Source organism: Larus michahellis, chromosome 13 (assembly GCF_964199755.1).
Source record: "Larus michahellis chromosome 13, bLarMic1.1, whole genome shotgun sequence".
Lineage (NCBI taxonomy): Eukaryota > Metazoa > Chordata > Aves > Charadriiformes > Laridae > Larus > Larus michahellis.
In genome coordinates this window covers 10663054-10676491 of record NC_133908.1, presented here as the reverse complement: position 1 = coordinate 10676491, position 13438 = coordinate 10663054, and the positions used below count along the sequence as shown (strand labels likewise).

Genomic DNA, 13438 nt, shown 5'->3' with positions numbered 1-13438 from the left:
AAACCCTGTGAATATCTCATCTCATTTCTGCTTGTTTTTTGGAGAGGGAGTGTTCAGTGGCCCCTTGCTCTCTCCACACTCACACTTTTTCTCTATAGGTTCACCCTCAGTATTTGTTCTGTGTCCTTCACCCACTGGAATGATCTCCTTCTTAATGGAAAGAATATTTTACACCCAAGAGATTTGGGCTAGAAATCACTGGCCGTGGGAGGCTGTGAACACCTGGCTTAGGAGCACCGTTTTCCTGTGCTATGTACAATCCGTGGATGGGACCACATAGTGCTTCTGCACAACATATAGGTAGTACTATGGGCATATATTTTATCTAACTTCTAGATTTTTCTATCAATCAGACACATTTGAATAAATGGTTTTAACAACGAAGACTTTGGCCAGAAGCATGCGTGTGAGAGTGAGGTGAAGATGAATAAATAGAATACGTGATGACATAAAGATTTTATGGGGTATAAGGATGGGCACATTACTCACAGATGGTGAAACCATCCCAGTATGTTTCAAGAAAGCTATTTTAGGGATGTTTAGAGAGTTTTAAAATTTTTTTTTATTGTGACTATTTTTTCTATTACTCCAGCCCATTCAACCAGGTGTCTTAGTTACTATGTTTCCTACTGTACAGGGTTCAGAGGGAGCAATAAAAGCCTCTAAAACTTACCTAAAAGAGCATTCCTACAGTTACAGATGTCACAGGTTTACTGTCCTGTATCTCAGGTCCTTCCAGGCCTTGACATGATGGTAGCATTTGGAGGAAAGGGGATCTCTCTTCCCCATGGCAGAATAAAATTTCCACTTTATAACCTACAGAGATGCTGTATCTTTGGCTTAAAAGCTCTAAAAATTTAACTATAAGAGCTAGTGTTAATGATTCAGGAGGAATTTGCATGCCTCAGGTTTGGACAGCATAATTTTGGGCAATTTCATGTTTGGTGGGAATTGTGCTCAAGTCTGGTAGTTATCAAAGAAATGATGCTGCTGGGGGCAGCAGAAGGGTGTCCCGTCTAGGAAAGTCAAACCCTCAGGAAACGTGAATTTAAGTTGTTAAAATGCTGAAGTGCATTACATGTATACTCTTATTTCATCCATAAGTACTCTGATTTCATCCTAACTAACATTTTTTTTGTTTGTTTCAGACTGTGTCATCTTTAAGCTAAAAGAACTCCACTCTTTGGAAATAAACCTATCTGCTCGGAGAACCATTCTCCTGTAGTGATAATGGCTCAGCTGTAGCTTTATACCTGATAAAATCTTCTTATGCAGGCAAATCTGATGTCTGCATGGGCTAGCACGGCAATCAGAGGAGGAAGCAGAGTAGCTTTATTGCTTGGGTTGCCTGCTATTCCCTGGCTAGGATAAATATGTGGTCTATTTTGATAAACAAGCCTGAACTCCTCCTTCCCAGTAATAAAGTTGTTAACAATCATCTTCCCAGAGAATGGCAGATAATGAGGTAGTGGCTTAACAAGGCAGTTCCTCACCCTTTTATAAGTAGAGCCTCATTTTTCTCAGAAAAAAATATTCTCTAATCTGCTGGATATAGTGCTGCTATAAAGGTTCTTATTTTCAACTAAATAAAAAAATCAGGGCAAACTTTGCATATTTGATGCATTTACTTTACCCCATTTTGTTTCTGTGCTTGCACGTGCTTGCATGATGTTGTGTGTTCTTATTTTGCAATTGCTGTAGGGATCTCCTCTGAGGTGTCGCAGACAAGGGAGTGCAAATTAAGAATGGCCGTACCAGGTCAGAGCACAGATCCATCTGGCCCAGCAGCCCATTTCTGATAGTACCTAAAAGCAGATACTCAGTAGGAAAGAGTAAGATCAGGCAAGCACAGAGGATGCTTCCCCTAAAAACGCTTTCAGCAGCCCATGGCAGGGGTTCTGTTTTTGCATATCGCTGATTTAGGGAGTGCAGCGAGCAGTATTCTCCCTGGAGTCCAACAGGTCACGTGCTTTCCTTGCTGGAGTAATGGTAGTTTTGAGCCTTTTTGTTTTTCTCCAGTTTTCCAGACTTCTGCTGATAGAGAACTCCAAATTAATCTTCAGGCCTTTTGGGTATTGGATTACACTCTGCCTCACTCCTTTCTGTGCCAGCAGTGCTGGAACTGGCATGGGATGCTAATCCTGCCATACCTATTCACTCAGTCGTAGAGAAAAATGTATGAAAACAAATTGCTAGTCCAAGCTAAACTTAGATTTATTCAGTCGGAGTTAATTATAATCTTTATTTAGTCCCAAATGATGCCTTCTTATCATACACTTATTATAGCTGAGAAAATTAATTTTTATTCTACCATAAAGGTGAATGTAATAATCTGGGTTCAGGGAAGGGATTACTTTAATAAGATTTATAGGCAGCCTTTCAGACAGTACGGTTTTATTACTATCTGTAGGTGGCCTTGCTGTATGTATGTCTTTCAGTATGGGTGACTGTGCAAAATGTATGCAAACTAAAAACTGTAGTAAGTACCAGCTCAGAAACTTCCACATCCAACTTAATTTTTTAGCAGGTAAGCAGGCAAAGCACTTGACTTGCTTTGGAACACAATACTACAATTTATTACTGAACTTGCGGCCTGATCAGGGGTTTCATTCATATGCCTGGTTCAATTTCACACTGAAAAATGTATTTTAGTAGACAAAAGATTTATGAGGTCTGAGATGTTCCTTTCAAGCTTTTTGGAAGCAGACTGATGGGCAAACATAGGCATGTGGTGTGGGAAGAGAAGCTTTAGGGAAGAGTTACCCATCAGAGCTGATGGCCCAGGACCCCTTTGCCCATAGATGTCTAAACCTCCAGCATGCAGGTCTGCACGGGCCACCTTTAGCAATCGAACAAATGGATAGAAATAGGCTCCTCCCAAGGGTGATTTATCACCCCTAAGATGTAAGTGTCTAGGAGAGGATGAAAGCATTCTGAGATACCCTTCTCTGTGATTTACTGAAAGGGGAGGCTGGAGTGTGTGCTGGGCTTCGATCCCTATCTAAAATGAGATGGGCTGACTTCATGGAGGGTGGCCAGAATGAGTAGCTGCAGTGAAGCTTGGGTAACAGAAGTTTGACTGAGGCATTTGAAGATAAGTACGTGAGACATTGTCCCAAGCCTAGAAAAGTTAATTAACCTCTCTTCAGTTTTAGATGTTTGGATTAAATAGACTTCTTCTTTTTAAATTGCATCCTTTTTCTTGTCTTTCAAGACAAGCTGCCCGACTAGCAATGTTTTGCAAAGTGAAACTCTGTGTCCACAAATGTGTAATCAAGATTGAACATAAGGACTGTAAACTGGTTGTGAGTCCTACATCAAGTTCTATCCTTACATCAAACTAGGATAAGAATAAGAGAGAATGAGAAAAGCTTAAAGGGATCCTGTCATCTTTTCTCATGCTACAATTTTTTATATATTGACGGATTCTGGGCTGACTTTAATGTTAAAAAAGTATTGGGAACTCTTCTTAGCTCTTTCTTGCAGTGTCATTTGTATCTTCAAATTATTCTGCTATGGTTGAGAAGACTGTTTGTTGTTATGGGTTTTTTTTCTGTGCCAGTGTGGTTCACTGTATACCTCAAGTACTAAAGGAGTAAGGCTTGTTTTTGAATGGTAGGTGATAGAAGTTGCTCCTCAGTGGGACTGTCGAGGGTTTCTTCTCTTCCTTTTCCTCCCTAATGTAAAACTGAGGAGATGAGTCACAGGATGGACTCTGAATGTGGGAAGTAAACAGTGACATCCTCCTTTCATAGTTATTTTATTAAATTTTGAATGAGTCAGGGAAAGCACGAGGCGGGTTTTCATCTAGGCTCCTTAAATCCTCACACAGTCCAAACTTATCCTACTCAGAGTGCTCAAATGAAGCCTAAATTTATAGTAGATTTTCACACTGTAATCATCCTCCTCGTTTTCCTGCTGCCAGGATTAAGAGTCAGAGTTTCCCCAGCTGCAGCCAGGCCAAATCACCTTGCATAACCTCTCACGGCTGGGATCCCTAAAGAGCATCAGGTCTTACCCCTTGCATGTATGAGCAAAAGTGGCCTACACAGCTGGTCCAGAATTAATTATTCTCCTATAATTTATTAGTTCCAGAATAGTTTTCCTTGTGTAGACACCCTATTCTGGGATACAGTGTGTTTTTATTCAAGGATAATGCCCGCATTACCAGAGCAAAATAATTATTATGAATAGAGCCATTTTTATAGTGGAATAATGTACATGTGTAGTTTGGTCTTTATGGTCTTTAGTGAGGGCTGGTGGGAAGGGCTGGTGATTTTTCTCCCATACAGACAAGCCATTGATTGCCTCTGTATGAGTCATGGATAACATCATAGTACTTACTGGCACCACATTACTTGAAATTATTCCTCTTTTACAAAGAGGAGTGTCTGTATGATCTCATGCTGCAATTCTGATGATGCTGCAGGAAAGATGAATTTTTAACATTTTCACAGTTTTTCCACAGGTGTAGGATTGGCTTTCTTGTTTGTTTTCAGAGAAAAAGAATATTGAAAAAGTGGCAGTTTTAAATGCTTCTTGTTCCTTGTACCTTCAACTTTAGAATTACTGAGGGCTTATGGAAGACTTGGCTTCTGTTAAGTAGTTAGCTAAAGTAGAGGGAAGATTTAGATGTGAAATTTGGATTTATGCTCCAACAGGAGTTATTTTCCTTTTTAGTTACAAAATGATGAATTTTAAAGACTTTTCTCTTACTACAGCTTAACATAGATGCATTAGTTTTTAATGCCGACCTGTCACTGCCACCACTACGTTCTAGTGGGATACTTGTTTTACTTCTTATTAAAATGTATGAAATCTAAGAAACGTACCTTCATGAAATCTTGAGTTACATTAAAGGCAGATTTTTATTGCACAGTGTGACCCACAGCTATGGCTTTGCACGTGCCATAGTCCTGTGCTGCTATTTGTGGCATCAGATCAGGGTCACATGAGATTTAAAAAAGCGATGGATAATTTTATGGTTAAATAAAAAACTATCAAGACAACAGAAAGTATGCTTCGTTTGAGGTCCGAGCTGGTCAGAGTAAGGACCAGGAAGAGGCATCTCCCTAATGCAAGCATTGCATGATTGGTTATATGCATGGTGGCTTCCTCTCTCTCAGATCTTCAAAAACATCAGAAGGGTGTTCCCTTTCCATCTGCGCACTCAGATTTTGCAGGATGGACTGGGCTATGAGGCTATTGCCCAACTCTGGAGAGAGGTTTTGGCATAAAATGGGAGTGATGAGATTTTACGAGTTGACCTGTTGCTTTAGGGGTCTTGGTATTTGGCTAGTCCAAAAAAGGATTTTAAAAGGGGCAAAGCAACTACTGAAAAACTGTTACAAGGTAAAAGTTATTTTAGAAATTCAAGTTAAATATCTCAAGTCATGTCCAGCAACATGTTATTTCCATACGTCTCCCCTCAATTCCCCCAGTGCCACAGTAGTCCGAGAAACAGACTATATTCAGCCTTTGAGATTGCACTGGGCTCTGGGGATGCTCATTTTGGCCTCCATTTACTTTTCTTCAACTCTTGCTCTCTTTTGTTACATAATTAGGACTAGCCCACCTTCTGATCTAATGTTCTGCCATCTTTTGGTCTTGCTGGAGTGCTTATTAAAGGAACAGGTGATTTATTAGTCACTTTGTTGCACACCAAAAATCTGGAAATGTGTCCTATTTTTGATTGTTACTGTAAGAAGATTGATGCTGTGGTGCTGACGTGCTGAATTAAAAAGGCGGGGTTGTTGGCCTGCCATCGTATGAAGTATTTCTTTTTAGATGTTTCTACAGCATCATAAAGTGCTGCTAAATTCAGATATCATATTTTGTTGCAGGCTGGTTCTAGGACGAAGCCCAGCCCTGTCTACTGGTGTTTATGGCTTCCCATATAAGCTTTCAGACAAAATTTGTGTCTCATTTTGTTTGAGTTACAGCAGGCTGATATCCTAGTCCTCGTACTAGTTCTGAGAAGAGGCACTGAATGTTGCCGCTGTAATGAAAAGGAGGAAAGGCAAAAAAATACCTTTTAAACTTCCCGTAAATCACTGTTTGAGAGAGATAAAATATCTGCATAAAGGATGGGGGTGAGGAGGGGAGGAAAGTCCTATAATGTAAACACAAATACATTTAAGCCTTGCCTCAGTTTTGTTTCCTGTTTAGGCTCAGGAACTATGTCAGTTTAAATCTCCTCTGCTATCTGGTTTATCTTGGGAGAAGGTAAATTTTAGCTCTTCTCCCAGAAATCAGAGGATACTCTTGCTTCTGTGTGTCTTTTGCTTATCTGTACGGCTGCACAATTTTTATGATAAACGCAACTTCTCAAAAGTAGTTCAATTTATCTACAATTAATCCAGAAGGTACTTGTCTGCATTTGACTTCTCAGTGAAGGAACAACACCCTTCCTCCCCTCGCTGCCTCCGCTTTCACAGGAGCAAAGTTCACTTTCAGAGACTGAGTTGTGCGATTGCACAACGGCGTGGCAAGCCATACCATGTCAAGGTGCTCTATAAATAGCAGAGCAGTAATGGAGCTGCTAAAACATCCTTTGGTGACTTTGGTTCTAGAATTGGCATTGATTTCTCCTTTCTCCCTTCTCCTCCCCCTAAGAGCAGATGAGGTTTGACCTGCAGCGTGTTTCCCAAGCGCTTTGTTATTCAGTGGTGGAATAAAAGCATTGGGGCTCCCACAGATTGCCTGACCCCTGCTAAACGGTGGTCACCAGCCTCTGCTCTTTGCCTCCATCCCTGTTGTAGGTTGCTGTGGGTTCCTTGTCTTGTGCAGCCTCCTGTGCCCAGTGCTAATGGGCAGCGGCGTCCATCTCTGCTGCACAGCACCTACTGCTTTCTGGGGTGTCTGTCTCACCTGTGCCTCCTGCCTCTTACGTTGCTTGTAGCTTGGTTAGCCTCTTGCCTGGGGAGACGACATCTGTCTTCTTCCAGAACTGCTTATTACTACTCACAGCCTATGGCTTCCCATAGAGAACTGGGATCTCCAGTTTCTGCGTGCTGCAGGGAGTGTGCCAGCTAAACATTGTTCACATTGGAATGAAAAGAGATATGGAAGGGAAGGGCCAAAGTCAGTTTTCTCCACTAGAAAATTGGGTGTCCCCTATGTGAGCTATGATACCGTAGCAAGCTGGCCCAGGTCAGTGCTCACATTGGCAAGGGAGGAGAAAGTTTCTCATCATCTGGATTTCTGCATTTCAGCTGGGTGCCCAGGTCCATGCCTGCGTGCAGCTGAGGGAAGGTGTTGGCTGCGCTGGTGCGTTATGAGAGATGGGCTGAAATGTTTATGCATGGCATAAGAAATGAGAGGACGCCCAAGTGGGGCAATTGCATGGCAGCTGCTCTGCAATTGCATTTGCTTGTGGACCTAAGAGGAAACCCTGATTTGATCCCCGTGTGGAGCAGTGAGTGAAGAGGCTGTTGATAGTGGTTCTTGCTGAGGAATTTTTTGTGCTTTTATATATTTTTGCCTGTTTACTCATTCCCACAAAGAATATTCCAATGGATGAAGAAAAACCTTGACGCAATTAAATATAGAGCGAAAGTAAAGGTATAAGTATTGTGATGAACTGAGAAGCATTTAAACACGCGTAGATAATATTAAGCCATCGAAAATAAATGAGCGGAATTTCAACTGAGAACAAGAGTGGAGCAAAGTCAAATGTATGAGATTTGCCCTAGAATCTGTCTTCGATAAGTGTAGGCTTTAAAAATACACAACCTGAAAAAATAGCTTAAATATTAGAGCTTTTATCTGTGCTAAATTGTGGCTGCAAGTATCTGAGTCATCTTGCATGTAAGAGGTGTAATTGTTTGTGTGGTTGTCGCGTTGTGTATCTGCTCTCCCCAGTCCTGACAAACAGTAAAATCACTGCTAAGCTTCAGTGAGAGACAACGAGAGCTTTGACCTTAGGATCTGTCATTGTTCCTTTGTTATCTCTGCGCATTATGGAACTGCTTCATTTTAATTCATTTGGTTTCTGTTTATTTCTTCTGTGGCGGTCCCATGAGCTTGCATTCACTGGCTTTTTGTTGGAACGTATGAATTGTTAGTTTGAAAGACCCACCATTTCTTTCTGCTAGAATCGCAGCCCAGATTGAATATATCTCACTATTAATTAGAGATCAGCCCAAACCAAAGACGTCTTTTTGATCCCTCCCTCCCTCTGGAATCTTTTCTTGCCTGGGAAAAATTGTTCAGTGCTGGCTGGAGGATTGACCATTGTGTTGTAGAGAAACTTTTGTGGTTTCCAAATGTGTTTCATTCTCCTCTGGAATTAAACCAAAAAATCCTTCTAAGCATCTGCGAACCTTCTGCATGTAAAGGATTTCTCTCCTTCTCTCAAGTTCACTCTTGCCTATAAATCCATCCCACTGAGACGTCTGTCGAACGCCATATTTTTTGTGTGAAAAGTTTTGGTTTCCAGAATACAAAGCTTTTATCAGTTTGCCACCTGCTTCCAACCTGCTGACCTGGCAAAAGTGGATTGGGAGTGATGCAGATTTGCAGCGCCCATCGCATTTTGTGATAACGATGTTAGACTAAAGAAAATGTTCTGGTTTACTGCCTGCTAATATTCAGTATGCCAGTTTCTTACTTATATTGAAATGTGGATGAGGAAAAGTTGTAAGTCTGATCTGGCGATAAAAGAACAATAACCAACCAGTAAAAAGTTTTGGAACTTAGACTGGGATCTGGCCAATCAATCTCCTCCTGGTTTTATCCAGTACTTGAATGGCTTTCAAGTAGATATTAGATTGGGGAAGGTGGAAAGGGAACTGTACAGCTGATGCAATGAGATGTTTTCAGTGTATGAGCTTTGAGTCAACAGTGTTATTCCATGGTACCTGTGTCAGATTGTTTCGTAATTGTGGCTAACAGTATTGATCTCTGGCAATACTTTGCTTTTGAGAAAAACTGAGGGACATGCTAAGCAAACATTAGAGTTGTCTTTCTGTTTTCTTTTATCTTTGGCCTACAGTGGTGGAGAGCCGAGGAGGGATCATGGACAGCATACAGAGATTTTCAAACCTGCCAACATATCTCCCCGCAAGCTATCACATCTGCAACGCTGATATTTTCTTCTTCCTCAAAGAAGCCAACCAGGATATCATGAGGAACTCCAGTTTGCAGTCTAGGGTGGATTCATTCTTTATATACAAAGCCAAACTGCCACCTGTCCTAAATGCCACATATGGACCCTTTTCTGTTGAACAGGCTGTTCCCTTGGACCTCATGCTGACTTCTGCATCTTTTGGTTTCACAAACAAATTCACTTTTAATTGGAAATTAAAATCTCACATAATCGACAGCTCAATCTATTCCAACAAACCTAAAATACAAACCTTGTTCTATATTGCTGGGAAGGACTGGGATGACTATAATTCTGCGGAGAGGTTGCCTTGTGTGAAGATGTTTGCTTTCCTGGAGTCTAGAGAAGTTGTGGCCAGCTGTAGATTGACAGGTCATCTAGGATTATGTGTTGCGGAGCTGGAATTATCTCCTAGCTGGTTCAGCTCCCCTCCACCCCTGGTTTCAGAGGAAACAGCCTCCCTGGAAGGGATTACTGTGGAGCTCTTCTATAAGATTTATACAGCAGATGGGGAATGTTCTCCAGAGGATGCAAAATGGGAAAACAATATCCATACAGGTCAAGATAATGAACACCAGGCTTTGTCAGCTATGGAGAGGATTGGTAGCATCATTGTTTACCCAAATCAAGACAAATTAAAACAGTCTTCACTGAGGCTAGATGAAAATGTCGTTATTCGCTTACCACTCAACCCGGTCAGAGAAGGTGATGTTGTGACCTTTCATATTTCCCTGGCTGATGACTCCCTAGCAGACCAGTTTGTATTAAGGTAAGTGAATTTTTAAAGTGCTGTATGCTAAACAGTCTACAAATAGGGACAAATTGATGTCAGTGTAATTTCTTTGGTTACATTCAGTGTTTTCCTGAGAGAACTTAAGCATTTCCTCTCCAAGCGGGGAAAACTAGAAATACTCTTGAATTATCTCTGTGGATGATGCTTTTTAGAACACGGGAATTTATTTTAAAATATGAGCTATAAATGTTTGTATGATTATTTTTTTGTTTTAATTCTATTTGCTTCTAGTTGTAATTCTGCCTCTTAAATTATGCCTCTGTAGGTCAGCCAGGGTAACTGCTGCAAACCGTTTTGCTAGACAGGAGGGTTTTCCATTTCTTTGGTGAAGCTTCCTCTCTTTTTATCAACTTTTGTATCATCTTTGCAAAGTACATGGGATACATCTTGCACAGGTCATATGTGGTGAGGAACTATTTTGTTGCACTGTACAGAGGGGAGCTGAGAGGTGAGAAAATGAGACGTGCCTCAGCTTGCGTAGGAAGTCTTTGGCAGAGCCAGGATTTGGATCCAAACTTTGCAAGTTGTCTTCAGTTTTTCTGTAAGACAGCCCATCCTGCTTCCTCAAGCTTTTGACTGCTTGTTGCATGGCCCATTTTTGTTTTAAGTTTTGAGACTTTCTGGTGACCTTTACTTGTGAATCTGCCTGTAATAGGAGAATTCAGGCATTTCTAACCACCCCGAGGGTTAGTGCTGCATATTTGTTATGTCCTTAGCTGTCAGACTGTGGGTTCAGAGCTGCATAGAGACCAAATTCAGAGAGAAATGTGAGCCAGACTGGGGGAATAAAAGGGCCAAAAGGTAATTGGAAAGTGTCATAAGCTGTGAGAATGTGAGACGCTTGGGAAAGAAGGAGTTGCAGCCTGCACTAGTAAACCTCAAAACAGATTCGTGCCTTACTTCTAACTTTTTGATCCGAGAACGATGGGAGCAGAACATGACAGAAGTGTACTTTGGGGACAGATGTTGAGAAAACAGACAGCAAACCTTATGCAGCACTTTCAAATCATTGAATGTTTGTGAAATAGCACATGCATATTAATAAACTTACAGATTGCTGTGTGAATCAGGACAAGTAGCGTAGTGCACAGGCAGAGGGAAAGAAATGGTTCACAATATCCCAAGCACTTCCATCTACTCAGAGTGTTGGGGGGAAATGTGTCAGAAATATCATAGGGTTTAACCAGACTGTAAAGCGTTTGGGTCAGGAAGGGTCTTCCTATAAACCAAATGTATTCTGGCCTTTACCTGGCTTTACTGGTTTTTCTTCATTAAATACAGTTTTGCACAGCATCCACTGTCAGCAGATGGGCCAGCCTCGTGGAGCAGTCAGATTTCAGCAGTTGGGTTTTGATCCTCAGTGCTATAGCAAAGAGATGATGGAATTTGCCTAAAGCTCTGCAAGGATTCAACATCAGCTCTTAATTCTCAGTTTTTTGTTCTCTTTGCCACACCACAGATAAAATTCCCTAGGAAACAACCTAAGATGAAGATGTTTTCTTTCCATTGAAATTTCTAAAATAACATTCACCTTGTAACAAACAGACCGAGGGTAGAGTTGTGGTATTTCTGCTGGCCAGGAAAGCACCAAAAACTTGTTGCAGAGGTGGTTTTGAAATGCTCTCTTTCAAAAGCAAAATAGTTTCTGGAAGTGCTGAGCATAGTAACTAACCTGGAGTTTCAAGGAAGCTCAAATTGAAGGAGTCAAAAGCCTCCAAACTGGGGAGCCCCAGGATGAGCCACAAGAACCTGGCTACCACCGAGACCTCATCTTCTCCCACAGGCCCCCATGACTTGCATGTCTCCAGCTGTTAGGTAGGAGTCACTTCGCGGTGCTCTCCTGGCACACAGAGCGTGCATCTCGCTGCTTCCCAGCTGCTGGGAAGGCAGTCAGGTTTCCATGGGGATTTCCGTCTTTGAAAAGTGTGCGGAATCAGTCCATCTCCAGGAGACGTTTCTGTTACAATAAATCAGCATGTTTTACGTGCCCAGAAATATTTCCTTGGAAAATTCACTATCGGCTCTATGTAGTCTAGCCTGTCTGGTCTTTTATTTACCTTTGCTTGCATTGTGCTTTTCATCAGAGAAACTGCGAGTATTTTTATTTAACCTTCAGTTGAATGCTGAAAGTAAGAGGCAAAATGCAATTCTGCTGATGGTTCAGCCATCCTCCAGGATGGAGAGCATCAGCAACTGTTGCTATGATTGTTTTGAATGACATATGGGGAGCCCATGGAGAGATTATTCAGCTGAAGTTTACACAGTAGGCAGGGAATTATGCTGAGGGAAATACAATGACTATAGTGCCTGCATCTAATTTATGCAGTTTCCCTCACAGGCTTTCCCTGTTTTTCAGCTCAATGCTAATGCCCATAAAAACCCAGAAGGTTTTTATATACATAGAATTTCTGTGTGTTATAGCCAGAGAAAAATACATTGAAGTGAATGTTTGCCTTGGGAAATATATTTTTGCCTAATATAACTGATTGTTTTTAATCATATCTGTTATAAGTGTAGTGGGGTGAACTGCGGTTTGGCTCATATGAGACAATAGATCAAAATCAAGTCATTATCAACACAGCATTTGATGCCGACCTTGAGCTCTGACAGTATGCAAAAGAACAGATATGCTCAATTTTATGCGCCTCTTTACTATTTCATGCTGTGTTGTGTAGTATTTTATTTTATCTTGGATTTTGTTCTAGCAGAACTGACTTCAGTTCTCATATGACAGCAGATTCTTCGTCATTTTGGTAAAATTTGGGATTCTTAAACAAGCTTTCAAACCGAAAAGCAATTGGAAACAGTTTCTTGATTCATCAGTGTGCTGTGTTGAAAGGTACTTGTTAAACCCCGTCTGTCCAGTAATGTCACTTGCAGGGTGATGCTGCAGGTTGCATGTGAAGCTCCAGCTATCACTTCCAGTCCCTTTCATCAGTCCAAACTGTTTTCCTCTGCTCAAGCTAAGTCTTCGTTCTTTGTTTTCATTCAATAACTAGAATTTAAAATTGAGTTGGAAGTCTAGTTGTGCTGTGGTCCCAGGAATTTGTTTCTTTTCATACTGCAATCCTGCCAGCATAGCTTGTTGTAACTCAAGGACCCAGATAGGTCAAGGGGCAGAACTTGGAGGCTAAGCATGCATTTAATGCTTTTGCTGTGCCTGACAGTCATATTGCTCGCTTCGTTGACAGATGATCTATACATGTGTGCAATGAAGTTCTTATGACACTGGAGATTAATTTTTGGCCTTGCTGGTCTGGTCTGTTCTGTAAAATTTACCATCTGTGAACATAAATTTTGCTTATTATGTTATGTGGGTTGCCACTAAACATAGTTTAACCATAAAGATAGGTGAGATGGGCTATGTTGCCATGATTGAACCTTTTTATGAGCTACCTAGTTTGAAGAATGGGAAAAATGATGCACAGCTTTGAGATTCCAGCAGGACTAATACACACAGCAATGTCACAAATTTTCAGGCATCTTTTGTCTTTGATGCACAGGAGTATCTGTTACCTTCTTTACTGATAAACTTAGAT

General features: G+C 41.2%; 1 protein-coding gene across 1 annotated transcript in view; it reads left to right on the top strand.

Annotated features, from left to right (window-relative positions):
- Positions 1-13438, top strand: part of TMEM132B (transmembrane protein 132B) — a 261053-nt gene that overhangs the window by 60040 nt on the left and 187575 nt on the right. Inside the window, exon 2 of the mRNA XM_074606166.1 lies at positions 8996-9875. Within this exon, the coding sequence (XP_074462267.1) occupies positions 8996-9875 (880 nt within the window). The remainder of the gene's footprint in view (positions 1-8995; positions 9876-13438) is intronic.